This window comes from Octodon degus, unplaced genomic scaffold, assembly GCF_000260255.1.
Source record: "Octodon degus isolate 3935 unplaced genomic scaffold, OctDeg1.0 scaffold00010, whole genome shotgun sequence".
Classification (NCBI taxonomy): domain Eukaryota; kingdom Metazoa; phylum Chordata; class Mammalia; order Rodentia; family Octodontidae; genus Octodon; species Octodon degus.
The window spans coordinates 15,555,661-15,571,204 of record NW_004524586.1 but is presented as its reverse complement, the minus strand read 5'-3'; the positions used below and the strand labels follow the sequence as shown (position 1 = coordinate 15,571,204).

At 47.0% G+C, this 15,544-nt stretch overlaps 1 protein-coding gene across 1 annotated transcript in view; it reads right to left on the bottom strand.

Moving 5' to 3' along the window:
- Positions 1-8,601: 8,601 nt before the first annotated feature.
- Clrn3 (clarin 3) overlaps positions 8,602-15,544 on the bottom strand; it is a 12,577-nt gene continuing 5,634 nt past the window's right edge. The window contains exons 2-3 of the mRNA XM_004625579.2: positions 13,711-13,890; positions 8,602-9,067 (exon numbers count right to left, since the gene is read on the bottom strand). Coding sequence (XP_004625636.1) covers positions 8,796-9,067; positions 13,711-13,890 — 452 coding nt within the window. The 3' untranslated portion in view covers positions 8,602-8,795. The remainder of the gene's footprint in view (positions 9,068-13,710; positions 13,891-15,544) is intronic.

The window sequence follows — 15,544 nt, the reverse complement described above, 5'->3', positions numbered from 1 at the left end:
ATGAATTGGCTCTAATGTAACTGTGGACTTTGGTGATCATGATTATTATGTCAAAGTGAGCCCAGCAATTGCAAATGAACTGTTCTGGCACGATCATTAATAATGGGAGGCTGTACGTGTTTGAGAGCAAAGTGTATGGTAGGAAGTCTTTAGGCCTCTTCATTACCATCAACCTAAAACTGCTCCATCCCAAAGTAAAGACTTAAAGACACACTGCAGCCTCTACCTCGCTGTCATCATTCTCTGCAAGTTTTTATTTTTTTAGTTTTTATTTTATTTATTTATTTATTTATTTATTTATTTATTTATTTATTTATTTATTTATTTATTTATTTATTTATTTTGGTGGAACTAGGGATTGAACTCAGGCCCTTGTGCTTTCCAGGCAAGTGCTTATTCTACTGAGCCATCTCCCTGGGTCCCTGATTTTTTCTTGAACAAAGCCCTGCTTCTAAGATTTTCATGATGGCTTTAAGCTGCACAACTTTATATTAGCAGAACACTTCTTTAACCATGACATTCGTGGTAGTGATTTATCTCCTGCCCTCGCTGCTGTTATTGACTTGAGTCAGAATATAGCCATAACACTTTTCCAGAGGAACTGTATTTACAGTAGCACATGTCTTCTGTGTTTTGGGGTGCTCATTCTGAAACCAGGGATCGCCAGGTCCTTCAGTGGCTACAGCAGTACCCCACAGGCTCGTTGGCACGTACATGGAAGCCTATTAGTCTACTAGGTTACCCTGACAAAATATCATGCAATAGAAGCCTGAAACAATAGATGTTTGTTTTCTCAGTTTGAGGGCTGCAGTCCAGAGGAGGGGGCTGCAGGGTTGGTTTCCTTTGAGCCCTCTCCTAGACCCGCAGATTTGTAGGGAGCCTCCTCTCTGCATCCTCCCATGGAGCGTTTCCTTGTAAGCACATCTCCTGGGGTTTCTCCTTCTCTTATAAAGAAACCAGGAAAACTGTATCAGGCCCACCTTATGACTCCATTTGATTTTTCTCTAAAGGTCCTCCAAGTAGAGTCGCACAGGGGATTAGGACACATTGGGGTGAGGACACAATTCAATCCAAGAACTTGACAACGAAGTCTGGTACCTCAAAGCTATTTGTTAAGGGCTCCTTCACTCTGGACCATGGAACTGAACTGTCCATGTCCCTTTCAGCGTACCTACTGCCGTCACTATTCACTCACTGCACTTTGTTAGGCAAACTCTGAAGAGGCTGCATCAATGCCTCTGTTCAGCAAAGCAAGGTTCCCCCCACCCCACTGGGTCAACAGTGGGATCACAGCAGGCACGAAGCAAGGCTTCTGTAGAAGCATTCTGTAGAATGTCCCATAAGACTCAGAACCTTGACGCTGTCAAATTTGGTGTTTATAACAATGTTCCTTTTAAAAATAAGATACGTTAAATGACCTTTCTCTGTTTCTCTCTGTCTCTTTCTGTCTCTGTCTCTCTTTCTTTTTGTCTCTCTCTGTCTGTCTCTGTCTGTGTCTGTCTGTCTCTCTCTCTCTCTCTCTCTGAGTGGGTTTTTCCATGTTGTTCAGACTGATCTGAAACTCTCCAGCTTCATACCCCAGCCTTCCAAGCCTCTGTGGTTACAGGTGTGCGCCACCACACCCAACAGCCACCTTTTTATTGTCCAAATGAGGAAGTGGATGCAAGAAGCAGCCATGGATTTCCTCTATGACTATGAAGGATGAGTGGTTGTAGTGGCTCGTTTCATTTCAGCCTTGTCAGAGTTTGTGAAAGTTCCAAGCCATGTGGAATGTTCTATGGCGTGTTCCTACGAAATTCTCATTTCCATCAATGCCGTAATTGCACGGTAGGTGTCATGGGCCTGAGATGTGGGGAATCTCACTTTGCTGTGTGTAGTGCTGATATAGTCTCTCTTGTATTTGCCTCACCAACATTTTTGTGATGGAGCTAAGGCCACCTCTGCCTCTAGGAGTTGCCCTGTTAGGTTAGGTTACCTGTTAGTTTAGGTTACCCCTTGAGATGCTAGCTAGCTTGCAGTAGCTCTGCTTCCTGTACCACCTTGGCTTATGCATTCTGCGTCATCTGTCCAGCTTCTCTGTGTGCCTGGGGCCAATAGTGCACATTGCCGTGATCCCAGCCTCTGTGTCCTCCCAGCTGTGCATCTTCAGTGAAACATCTGCTCTCTAAGGAGTCCCTGGGTCTGGGACTCTTAACACAGTGTGTTCTCTCTCCACTAAGCCAACTGTCACTAACATAATAATTTCCTGATTAAGACTGTGATAGAGCCATCAAAAAGAAGTTATCTGATGATTTAAAGCCCATCAGCCATTCAAGAATCCTGAGAGGAGAATATACACTTTGCGGTGTCTGGTGCATCAGGTTACATTTTTAATCAAAAGGTGAATGTTTATCTACTTAAACAATGTGAAAACCCAAAACATGCAATTGCTCAGAATGACGCATGCTTGGAGGTGGCCCGTGGAGGCCAAAGTCTAGTACGTGGATATGCACTTCAGATTTTACAGTCCTCTTGGACACAGACCATACCTCTGTCAGGAGGAGTCACAGGAGAGCTGAGCTGAGAGTGAACACTCACCTGGCCTGGTACCTGGAAAGCAGCACAAGATTATACACAAGCTGGTGCTTGCTGCTGTGGGAGGAGCCAGGAGAACAGGACCCACCCACGCATGCCTGAAAGGCTGGGCAGCTCGCTGAATGTCCACAAGGGATGACAAAGGGAGACGCCTCCCCTGCAGGAGGAGGGACTTACTTGAGCTATTTTTGTTAAAATGACTCCAGGACAACCAGAGACGTGGATATGACTCTAGGGGCAAGGTTAAAAGTGACAATTGTACTGTCCTCTTGGCAGGAGTGGCATTGTTATTTAAAAATGAGTAAGTGTAACCAAGAATGCATTTCTACCTATACTTTTCTTTCTTACTAAATATTTTGAAAATGAATCTTTCAGTCTAAAGGCTACTGCGAACACATTTTTTTAAAACTAGGATTTGTCCAAAATTCTATCTGATGCCTAATTATTGCTTAGATCCTATGGTGCCAAGAGAACTTCTGACAGGAAGGACAGAAGGATCACAGAGTCTACAGTCCCTCCAGTGTCACCTTCAGGGGGCAGTTGAAGTTTGACAGAATCCCTGGCTTGATTCCTCCACTAGCTTCCAGTGCTTGGATTATCAGGAACCAACCCAGCCCCAACTTTCTATTTTAAGGATCATAAAGTCCTTTTCTTGATTATGTGAGAGATCCCCCACCCAGTGAGGTGACTCTTGTAGCTCAGGTTGTACCCAAATCTCCTGGCTTGCTGCAAATTAGTCAGATTCCTTTTTTTCCTGAATGAATCAGAGTCATAAACAGGCCAGGATGGGTGTCAAATCCTACTGGGCCTCCCAGAAATGCCACACTTCCTGTTTGAGTGGGAATTTCCCCAGCGCAGGGGCAGGGAAATTCTACCCTTCTGCCCCTGGCTCCACCCCCAGCACTCACTGTGCTTGTTAGCAGATGAAGGGTCCCAGGAGGGTTTCACCCAGGTTCTTGGTGTCCTGAACAAAGAATTGGGCAAAACACACAGAAGAGGCAGTGAAAGTATACATTTATTAAAGACTACAAAGAAGTATCCTGCTGAGCCCAGGCTGGTGCAAGTCTCATTGCAGCCCCAAGGGTAGGAGAAAAAAGTATTTCTGGTCAGAAGCCCTCATCCCTCCCAGTGTGCAGTCCAGGATGTGCTTGACAGCTCACGCTAAGTCATGCCCTCTGTTAGCAGTGCTTATCCTTACCCATAATTCATTCTGTTAGGACTGTATTGCTGAGATGCAGCCCATCTGTATGCGTAGATAATAGCAGTGGTACTCTGTCAGTGTTCATGGGTTATTTCAGACATCTTGGGCCATTTCTGTGCCTGTGTTGGAGAGTTTGCTGAGAACTGATTCTACTTCTTCAACTGAGGCTGTCATTTGGAAGTGAGAGAGACAGGTCCTGGGACAGGACAGGGATTCTTTAAAAATTGATGGAGAGGTGATCCTTCGCCTGTGATTGGCAGGAAGGCGTGCTCCGGCCTGTGCTAATTGCTATGTACTCAGGTAAAGTTAGGTCAGGAAGAGGTAGGAAGGGCCTAGAGGCACATTTATAGTTCTGCTTCAACGTTTGCCAGTCCTGGGTGCTGAGAGGCCTAGGTTTTAAGCCTTCTGTTAAGTATTTTTGTTTACTGCTTTTTTATCTCTAAAACAAAAGAAAGTGGCCTACTCTGTGGTCTGAGGGTAGTGGCATGGGTCTTACCTTCATCATTTCCTTCAGGTGCTACAGAATTTTAGTGAAATACACAAAAAGCATCTGAGGCTCATTTTTCCTGTACCCGCTGGAGGTGGCACAGGGCTTGGCCAGCAGCTTTCTGGTCTACTCCCTTCAATTTCCCTTTGCTCCCGTTCATCCCAATGGACCAGGATGGTTTGCCTCAGTGTCCCCCCTGGCTATCCAGCAGTGTCTTCCCTGGCTGTCAAATTGCCACTCTCCTTCCAACATTAAGTACAGCCAGCCCATGAGGTGCCTTCCCCCGACTCCTGCCACTTCAGGCGGTATCATTGCCTTTTTGACGAGAGGGCTCCCACTGCTCTAAGATCAGAAAAGGAGGGGTCTCTTATTTACATAATCAACTTTTATAGCAAGTTTTTAGCCCTGCCCCTCACTGAAACAGGTCTATAGCAATCCTCAGCCACTTCTTGCATTTTGGTCTAGGAGCCTCCTGGGAACTGACCTCTATGCTCCAGCATAGAGGCTGCTAAAATAAAGGCTTCTTTTGTTATTCCTGTGAACCTGCTTATGATTTATTTCTTGCATAGTGTGGGCTCCAACAGTCCAGTAAATCTCTTTGGGATCTGTCTTTTTAATCCTTAGTAGTATGGCAACAGCTACTCTTTCTAAAGAACACAAATAAACACACAGAGCTGTTAACACTGAATTGCTCCTGAGACCCTTGGCCAGTGAACCCCAGCAGCAGAGCCCAGCACCCAACAGAGTGGACCTATGATGTCAAGCACAAGTTGCCATTGGGTGGTGGTGACATGCAACAGCAAAGACCAAAAGCTGGCTGTGTCAAGCGTTGACACCCAGCACTACCTGGTGACATTAGAACTGCTATCAGAGCTTCCTTTTGGCAATTCACGGTTTTCATCTGACTCAAGCAAGAAGAAGCAGTTGCTGTTTATCCAGGGCTTGAGCAGGTAGGTTTATACTCCCCACAGTCCAGAAGTTAGCCCTACTATTGTTCTCCCTTCTCACAAACATTCAAGGAAGGCTCTGAATCCCTAGCAGACTCAGGTAGCCTGACACCAGGACTTTCCTGCTTAATCCCATAGATTCACTGCTTAATCCTTTCTGCTGGTTATTCACTTTGCAATCCTAAAAGAAGCTCAAGGAGGGGCAGTGACTGATGGTTTTGGTTTCTGACAAATGGTTAGGAGATGCCAGGGCAGTCAGACCCCATTGGAGTGCTCACATGCTGGAAGGTAGAGGCAAGGAATGAGGACTCACCACCCCAGAAGGCCACCACACCTTCAGCTGTCACAGGGTCAGCCTACAATAGCACTGGATAGTGACTCTGTCTTTCCAAAGCCCCATGGGACTTTGGGTACTAGATCAGAAAAGACCAAAGAAGTCCCTAGACCAAGAAGTCCTAACCTTTTTCCAAGAAAAGATTTCAAGGTCAGGAAGGATCCCGACTTTGAGCCAGCCCTGTTTCCCAATCACCACGTCTGACTCCTGTCTTGGCCATAGAAAACCATTACTTTAGGCCATTCACACTAAACCACTTGTTCCAGCATAAGAGAAAGGCTTCTGAAGACTCTTGAGTGAATGGTATGAGCACTCACTATAAATTCTGCTTGGCACTTGCTGCCCTTGGTGGATCTGCGGGGTTCCCAGCCCTCAGAAGGCTGACTGGGTGGAGAGTCTGACGCGCACACCTGCAACTCTACTGTGACATCTAAGAGTGCAGTGCAGCCATGAAAGACTAGCTACAGCATCACACTTGAGACCCCATGAAGTGCCAGGTCTAAGGGGACAGTGCTCCATCGAAGCCCCAGTCAGAGGAGGTGATCAAACAAAAGTATAATGACCATGGCCAGGCTCATCTGGGAGTCACCTCCTGTCTCCCAGAGCTCTTCACCAACTCATCAGGGTACAGCAATCTTTGCATGTTGGTGTAAAGGGTTAATTTCTCCAAAGGCTATATATTGTTTGTAAAATTGATGAATGTGATATTTTATATAATTTTAGAAACATGAATGAATCTTGTAAGTTATCTTACTACAGAGGATGTGTGTTAATTACAGGTCATATCATGACTCCTGGGACCTTCTGATTCTACAAAATTTCTAAAATCCTTTCATAATAGTGTCTCAAGGCCGTGCATTCCAGAAATGTAAGAAAAGTCACATTTATTAAGTAAATTTAAAATACCAAGCTACTATTCAAGAGCATTTTTATCTTCCAAAAAAATGAGTCCCTCCAACTGTGGCACTGGTGTTCCCTAAAAGACCCATCTTGTGGCCGAAGCAAGGAGTGACACTGTGTCCTTCAACGTCACTTGTGCTTATAAGCGGTACACAGGTCAAGCCCTTGCTTAACAAGATTCTTACTGAGCACACATGTGACATTTCACTTTTACTTGACATAGAGTAAGGGAGCCACTCTCTTCATATTCTGGATTGTGAAACAGAATTCCATGGAGCTGATTGCACGTGTATTGAATGGTTTCTTAAAGGTCAACCTGCGATATAAAGATTAAGAGACCATGTTTCCTCAAAGACTGAACTCTGCTCAGATGCTGAGCGAACTAAGTGCAGAGCCGTTGCCCTTCCACGGTACCATGGACACGACACATGAGCACCTGTCCTGCAATTGTTGACAGGGCTTCGTCACCGGCATCTGTTTGCTCTTCATTACTCAAAATCTGCTATAAAACTCAAACTTTAGAGAACATTCATGTTTCTAGATACTAAGAATTTAGATATTATCACTGTTGATGATCTGACTTCCAAAATACATTTCAAGTTTTAGAAGAAATTAATAGAATAACTTGGAATTAGTAGGCATGGGAGGATGAGAGGACAATCTGATGGTTCAAAGAGTGAGCCTAGGGCTAGAGAGATAGCTTGGCAGTCTAAGTGCCTGCCTGGCAAGCACAAGGAGCTGGGTTCGGTCCCCAGTACCGCATGCTATGCCAGCGTTGGAACCCTGGGCATGCAGTGCCAGCAACCAAAATCAGGCATGGTGGCGCAGCCCTGTAATCCCAGTGCTGGGGAAACTGAGACAGGAGGACCACTACAAGTCCAAACTGCATAGTGAGACCCTATATCAAAAATCAATAAATAAATTAATTAAAATTTTAAAAGTGAGCATAATTGTGTAATGAAAAACTTGTTTTAAATGGAATTGAGTGATTTCTTGTGGTCTCTGTCTTGACCACTCTGTAGTAAATACTCAGATTAGTCTTGCGCTGGCTATGCCACAGGTACCAGCGCAGATTTCTAAGTCAGATTGTTAAAAAACAATGATAAGTAAGGTCACCTAACTTTGGCATCTTCCTAAACAATGTATCCTCTCTCTAAAGACTGCTCCTACACACTCTGCTAAAAGAAATTTTTCTCCTTTTGGCTCTTATTCCACCAAGAGAAGAACAGTGACCATTTCCCAGCCTCTTCGATGTTCAACCTGGCCAACCTGTAGAGCAGTGAAGCTCAAAATATTTTCAGGCCCCTTTCCTAGGAAAATGTCCTACTGGAAAAGCAGGTGGAGTTCACTTTGGTGTCTTTTCTATTTTCCTGGTTGCCCAACTATCTTCTCAGGAAATAGCCAGTTTCACAGGACCTGCCCTCAGAGGGCTTCCCAGTGTCCCAATCTCACATATGACCTGGTCTCCACTCAGAAAGCTCATGCCTGCAAGCCACGCTGCTAGACCAGTGTGTCCTGCTGCTGTGCCACGTGCCCCTAGCTGACCAATGACACCCAGGTCTCAGTAACTATGCCAAGGGTCAGCCGATGGAGTGGTTGCTAGAAGTTGCTAATGTTTCATTTTCATTTTGATTCATTTGATAACAATCCTGTGAAACTGAAAATAATGCTCATATCCTCCTTAACAAAGACGGCATAGAGCCACAATTTCTATTTTACCTGATCTTCTCACATCTAATGTCTTCCCACTCCAAACTTCCCCATACATAGAACCTTAGGAATGAGCCTGAGGATTATGTATCAGTCTACTAAACACCATTGGGTTTGAATTATATGACGGAAACTAAGGCTCCAGAAAAAGCAAACAAAACAGAATAAAACAAAACAGGTCATTTTTCCCCAAGTGTCTTCTTTTGGCTCCAACTCAGGTCCTGAAAAGACAAGTTCCAAATCTCTCTGTACCTAGGCGTCTTCACTATAAGGTAGAATAGAGGTACCTGGTCACTCCTGAGGATTATGGTATCAAAGGTGCTAAAGTGCTTTGAGCTCATCAAAGCAAAAATGTGACTGAAACTTTTATTGTTTCAGATGAGATCAGGTTGGAGAGATTCTGAGCTCACAATCGTTCTACTACTCTGAGCACTACCTAGACGGGCAACACTCATCTCCCCCACTCTTGCAAGGAAACACCAACAAGACAATATCCATGAAGAACAGTGTCTTGGGATACCAAAGCTGCCACAAATGACAGTCACTTTACTACACTGGTGGTCATAGAAATTAACCAGTTACTGCTCAGGGAGCTGACGTGAAGTGGAACAGACACAATGACAAAATGACACCAAATGGAACTTAGAACAAAATTCCATCCCTGGGAGCATACTCCACAGGCTTTCTCTCCGCCTGCTTCTGCTGGGATCGGGCTTTCTGGTAGAAAAAGATGATGACCACAGTGAGTACATTTAGGAGAATGATGAGCAGAATGAGCCAAAACGAGTATCCATAGCTGTGGGTCGTTCCTCTGATCGTGATCGATGGATAAAGCTTCAGGGACAGCTCTTCAGAAAGTTGATTGGATTGTGTGTTTCCCACAAACAGTACCATGGTCAGGAAAACGGAGGATGCTGAAAAGAAGATTAAATTTCACATATGACTCAGAGATATGTTTTTTTAGCAGCCCTTATTTTCTTAATGGAACCTGTACTCCGTGGAATATTATTGCCCACCTACACTTATTTCAAACATTGGAAAAAATAAAAAAACAAGGCAAGACACAAAGTGGATTTGAGGCACGAAATGTCATGTATGGCAGCGTCTGACCAGCAACAAACCTCCAAGCTGAGACTCCTTCTGAAGCAGTCACTGTGCACGGGGCCTACAAATATCCCCTTTGCTAGGGCAATGCGTGAATTAGGGAGCTGAATCAAGAGGCAAACAGGTGACGGGATAGGAGAGCCCACAGGGCATGTTTCTAGAGAGGCCTGGGTGGCTGGGCAACACCCAGAAAGGTGGAGGAAGCCTAGTAGCACCAGAGACAGAGGCAGCGGCCTCAACAAAGACACGGGTGGGCAGCGAGCCAGCGGCATCATGGGTGGAGAGAGGTCCTCAGAGTCCTAAGCTCTGGATGTGGAGCTAGGACCATCCCAAAGAGCAGAGAATGCTGGCTTGGGATTTTCATTTCATTCTTCCTGGCTCTGTGGGGATATGGGAAAGGAACTGCAAAGAAAAATTTCAGATTTGTGGTTGGTTGTTAGGGCAAAAGGTAGACTGGGGGGGGGCAGGTGATAGCTAAAGGATGTAGGTTTTCTTTTCATGTTGGTGAAAATATTCTAAAATAGGCTGTGGAGATGTTTGCACATGTCTAAGAAGATGCTAAAAACCATTGTATGCTGTCTCTTCATCGGCTGAACTGTACAGCATGGGACCTGTACCTCAATAAAGCTTGTTAAGAAGGGCTAGGAGGAGGACGAGAAGGAGGATGCTCAGGCCTCATAATAAGCCAGGTGAGCCCTGTGACCCAGGCAGGGTCAGACAGAGCACGGGTGGACTTGGGAATCCCAGGACAAATGTGCTTCAGGATTCATCTGCTGACACATACAGGATGTGCTGAGCCCAATGGACATGCTGGCGTCAAGCTCGCCTGGATATTCTCCAAACGGTCCTCCGAGAGCCCCTAATTAAAGGGGTTTTATGTGAGAAGAACGTTTTAACAGTCCTTGATGTCAGACTTCATTCTCCAAATAATGGTTCTATTTCTTAATAATTTGTATGAACAAAAGCCCTGCTCCTCTGACGCTCTCCAGGCACCACATATGCCTTAATTATCCTTCATTTTCCTCTTGTGAAGTTTCTTATAAAAGCTTAATCATAAAGGGGCAGCATGAACACAGGGTTAAATGCATTTTTGAAAAGTAGGCTACTGCCTAGAGCTTTGAGTTGCATTGGGAGGGGCCAGTGCTCAGATGCCCTGCGGACACGGACCCTTTAAGGACAGGCTGCCAGGAACCTTAGGCTTCCACCGTTTTCTGTGGTTCAACTTCTCCAATTCTGTGGGACAGAAGGGTTTGTGAGGGACTTTAAAAGGCTCTAGAGTAGATGAAGAGTTCCTAATGCTGGCTCCGGCCCTGGCCTGTCACTGCTGGACCATGTGACCCACCTCATTGCTTGCTGAGTTCCTGAGCTAAGACACAGATATACGCAGAGCTGATAGTGTGTGACATTCCACAGTGGCATGCCCTGCAGCTGTGGCCAGGCTGCACCAGGCCAGCATGGTGCAGAGGTGGGGAGGAAGGTCCAAGACCCTGAGACCTGAGACTCACACAAGCCGAGAAACCACTTCCTCTTCTGCCCTCTTGGACCCCACCCATCTTGCCAGCTCAGGAGTACATGAGCAAGCCCATCCCACAGCAGTTGACACAGTTGCCTTTGGTGCCTCCCAGAAGTCCCACCAACCTGGGCTCACTTGTCACAGTAGTGCCACAAGGCCAGGACGCTGCAATGGCTTCTCTCTATATAAGCCATTCTGGGCCAGCAAGCTTACAGTTTTCACAAAATTCTGCAACACTTAGAGTGAGTGAAGAAAACCAGGAGTCCCCAGAGAGCAAGCTGAGAACAAAGTCTGGCTTGCAAAGAACTGGGACTCAAAGGGCTGGCCACATGGGGCACTTAGAGAAAGCTACGGCTGCCAGAGCTTCCCTCCCGGATCCTCGTAAGAAGGCAAGTCTCCTGACACAGAAATCTCAGACACTTCCAGTCCCGCCTGCCTTTAGAACTTGCCCCTGGGAGTGTGGATATGTGTTGGGGTGGGTGGTAGAGAGCAGAAGGGCTGTGGAGATGGCTACTCAACCTCTTCACTCATGCTTTCCTCGATGGCCTGCATGAGACCTCTGATCGGTGCCAAATCAGCCTATATTCAGCTGTGGAAGAAGAGATGTGGAGCTTGAGGGAAAAAGGCCCTGAGTCCTGCAGGCCACAGAGGTAGAAATGCCAGCCACAAAAGGCCTCCACCCTGACACTGGCTTCTGCTTCCTTCCTCTTGGGGGACTGGCTTCCGTCCCCACATGCCTCTGAGGAGGAGCAAGGACTGCGCAGCCCAAGCTCCAGGGTGGGCGAGTGTCCTCTGCCAGTTGGTGGACTGATAGTTTTGTCAGCTCTTCTGGCTAACAAGAGTGGTCAAACCATAGAAGAGTGTGATTCTAACTATCTAAGGAATCTTTGTCTCTTTTTTAAAAAATGTATTTAGTACAAAGTCTATAGGGTCTCACTACACAGATCAGACTCATAGTGATCCTCCTGTTTTCAGCCTCCCAAGAGCTGGGATTACAGGTGCGTGCCACCACACCCAGTCTCAACCCAGTTGCCATCTCAGCACCCCCTGGGGGTGGGGCCGACATGCAGGGGATTGAACCCCAATTCCTGCACCAGCCTACGCAGGCACTTTAGTCTGCTGAGCTATCCAGCCAGCCCTAAGGAGTCTTCCTTAATTGCTGAGAAATAATAGGTTTTTCCTCCTGGAGCTGCTCAGAGCTTAGAACCTTTCAGAGGATGGAGCCAGCTGCCTAACAGTGGAACAAACGCTGGGGAGAATCCAGAGGTACAGAGATGGGGGCAAGCAGAGCTCTGAGTACATGAGCCAAGACCCTAAATCTAGCATTGCTCAAAGAATCTTCTCTCAGGTTCTTAGCTGCATGAGCAAAACCAAAAATAATCTACTTTTTACCCTGGCAATAGGTGCCAATAGGTTGGTCTTTGGTTGGCCTTTGGTGAAGTATAATCACAGCAGAGGGAAGGAACCATGGTTTTTGGGTGAATATATTTGCTTTGTGACCAAATGACCTAACCTTCGTACTCGATGCTACTATAAAATGACAAGAGAGAGTAGTGTCCATTCCGTGGGACACTGTAACTTTCCTAGAATGGGTGCCATAAAATTGGGGGATTTGATTTCACCTCTAGGAAACAGAAGAAGCACAAAACATAAAGCCAGTCCTATAGGGATGTGATTAAACCAGCCTGACTCTCACCCAAGTCCTTGGTGAGGAGTGAACATGTAATGTTACTGAAAATTCAGGTTTGCCTGGGAAAGTATAGCTGCTACCTGTAGCTCTGATTGGATGACTGAGAACACCTTGAGCATTTAAGGAAGCGTCCTTCTTCCTGCTACCCATGCTGGCTGGGGCTGGGCTGGGCCTGGTTTGATCATCTCAGTTCTATATTCAGTAACATTATCCTCCTGAGAAGTGTGGTATGTTTAGACCGTCCAAACAAACCAGTGCTGTAGCCAGCCCCTCTACTCTCCAGGCAAGTGGTAAAAATGACCTTCCATTGCAGGCATGAGAGGAAGCTGCCCACAGTTGCTCCTTCGAGACTTTCTGACACCTCAGTATCCAGAGCACCTTCCCTGTGCTAAAGTGCACCATGGGAATTTATAGGAAGCCCACTCTGGAACCATCCCCTTAGTTGGTCAGGGCTTTTCTCCCCAGATGGAGTTGTGAGGAAGGACAAAGTGGAGAAATGTGGCTTCCAGGCACGGGCAAAACACTGAAGGCAGAGGGGGTGGGAGAAAGGCCTCTTTGCCAGCCTGACCCAGCTTCTGGGCAAACATGTTAGCCAGGGAGGCCTGGCAAAACCCAGTGAAAGTCCAAGCTCCTGTGACCAGAGCTAGGATCTGCTTCCCACCGAGGTTCTGTCTTCTACTCCAACACCTGCCCTTGAAACAAAACCACCTAGCAACACCCTCTCCCTGTGTAGCCCACAAGAAGGTGCTGGCTAGAGTCTCCTAGATGACATTATCTGTGGCTCTTTCATACCTGTGCATCTCTAGAGCCCAAGTTTGCTCCTGTTTCGTGAAAACAAATAAGTGTGCATGTGTGCAAGCGTGAACGCACTTCTATTCATCATAGAGAGCCTCGTGTGGGGACCAGCACACAGAAGGAGCCCAGGGGCTGTTCTACGGATTCACTCACTTTATTTGATTTTTTACATCCCATTCTCAAAACCAAAGGCTGGTTTATCTGTTTTAACATCCTTCATCATCCCACCTCTTACCTATCACCAGTGCACTTAGAACAGTTGTTTCCAGACATGCTTAATAAATGACAAAAATAAACTTCAGTCCCCAATACAGGACCCAGCTCATGGTAGGCCCTTATCCTTTTCCATGGCGGGACATGATTGTATGTGTTCATGTGTGTCAGTGAGGGGAAGGGAGATGCACAGCGAAAGGATGCGGTTCTCCGCAGAGCGCAGGCCCCTCGGGATTACTCACCGCTGATGCCATTCCAGGTGTACACCCCGGTTGGGCCCAGGAAGGTCTGGTAGGGGTTGCTGATGCTGTTGTAGAAGGTGAACCCAGAGCTCATCAGTGAAGCGCACAAACTGAGGACCAGGAACAGGACAGTGACCAGTTGCAGAGATCTGGGAGAAGAATTCTCCAATATCCGGAAAACTAAAACAAGGTTTGGTAAGTGGAGAGCAAAAGAAGGCAAATGTCAGCCCCTGCGTGGTTTCTCATATTCTCTCTTCTTAAATACCGGGATGAGCAGCCGTCATTTATCAGTGACAGATGCTGGACATATGTGAGACCTGCCAGAGTAAGGCCCCAGTCCTCACTCAGGGCTGGTCCCTAACTCTGTAACGTACCCTCTCAGTGTCTCCACAAGGAAGCAGAGTTAGTGCTCAGAGACAAAGGGTATGGCTAGGATGAAAGTGCCAGAATCCCAGAAGGCCTGAGGCCAGAACTCACGAAGAGGGAAGTGGCCAAGAACAATCACAGAAACGCAATGGCTGGACATTGATCTCAGTTTTAAGATGACCCCTACCCCAGCAAAGAATGTCCTCAGTACCTGCAACTTCCACAGCGAGGACACTGCAGGCCCCTTGCCTTTGGAGGGAACCTAGTAAGCCAGGGGAGACCACCCAAGAGAGCCTGGGAGGAGGAATGGCTAAAGGGGGCAACCAGCGGGGCAGGAGCCTCAGGCTTATAGAGGGGCTAGGACAGTGACTCTGGCTCACACAAACCAAGGTGTCTGCTGGCCCAGATCCCATTTCTCTGGGGCCAAAGACAACTCAAGGTCCCCGGGGCTTGCACCCTGCAGGGAGTCGGAAATCGGGCCCTGGATGAGCTGCAGACTCCTTTCCAGGTAAATAGCATTTAATAATGATCGCGTATTTCTTGAGTGCAAAGGAGCTCCAGACCTGGGTCCACAGTGAAGGAAACTGCAGCAACAGTGCCCTGGGCCCTGAGCTGTCGTCTCGCCGCACGGCTTCCACTCCCCGGCAGCCCTCATCTGGCATTTGCTTCCTCCAGCTGCTTTTTGCCACAACACAACTGATCCACCCCAGGTGGACCCAGTCTCACACTTGACCCAGAGCTCATCAGTGAAGCGCACAAATGGGATGCTGTCACCATGTGTCCCCATCAACTCGCCCCTCACCTCAAGTAAAATGTTTACAGGGATGGTTGATGAAGTTACAGGGAAAAAATAGTCTGGGAGAGACATTTCAGAACAATAAGATACACTAAGAAAAAAGTGGAAATTAAGAAGTAGAAGCCACAGAGGATTGAGGGAAGACTAGCAACAGGCTCTTTCCCCCATCGTGTTTCTCAGGTCCCCAGAGAGAGGACTTTGGAGATGTTCACATCTTTAGCCCAATGCAGATTTAAATGACAGAAAGCAGCTAGCCCAGTTTTCCTGTTTCTGTGGCTTTGTGCACAATGGGTTCCCACAGAAGGGCCACCAAGTCTCCTGCAAGGTGCGCTGGCTTCCAGTTCCCTTTCTTTACAAGGTAGTCCCTTCCTCCAGCACCTCCTTTTTCAGCAAGTGGAGCCCAATTGCGCATTCCTGTGATTTTGCCCAGGGCCCCTGACTTTCCCTGTGATACAAAAGTCACCGCTCCTCTCTTGCCCAGCAGATTTTCCAAGTATTTGAGGAGGGAGGTTCCCCCATCAAAGGCACCTGTCAGGCACAGTGCACTTCTGGGGATTTCAGAGCCCTGCAGCCCTTCCCACTGCCATCCCTGCCAACAGTTTAACCTGACGCTATGGCTTACAGTATGCTGGACACTGTCCAGAGACAGGGTGCTAACAGGGTCTGGTACTC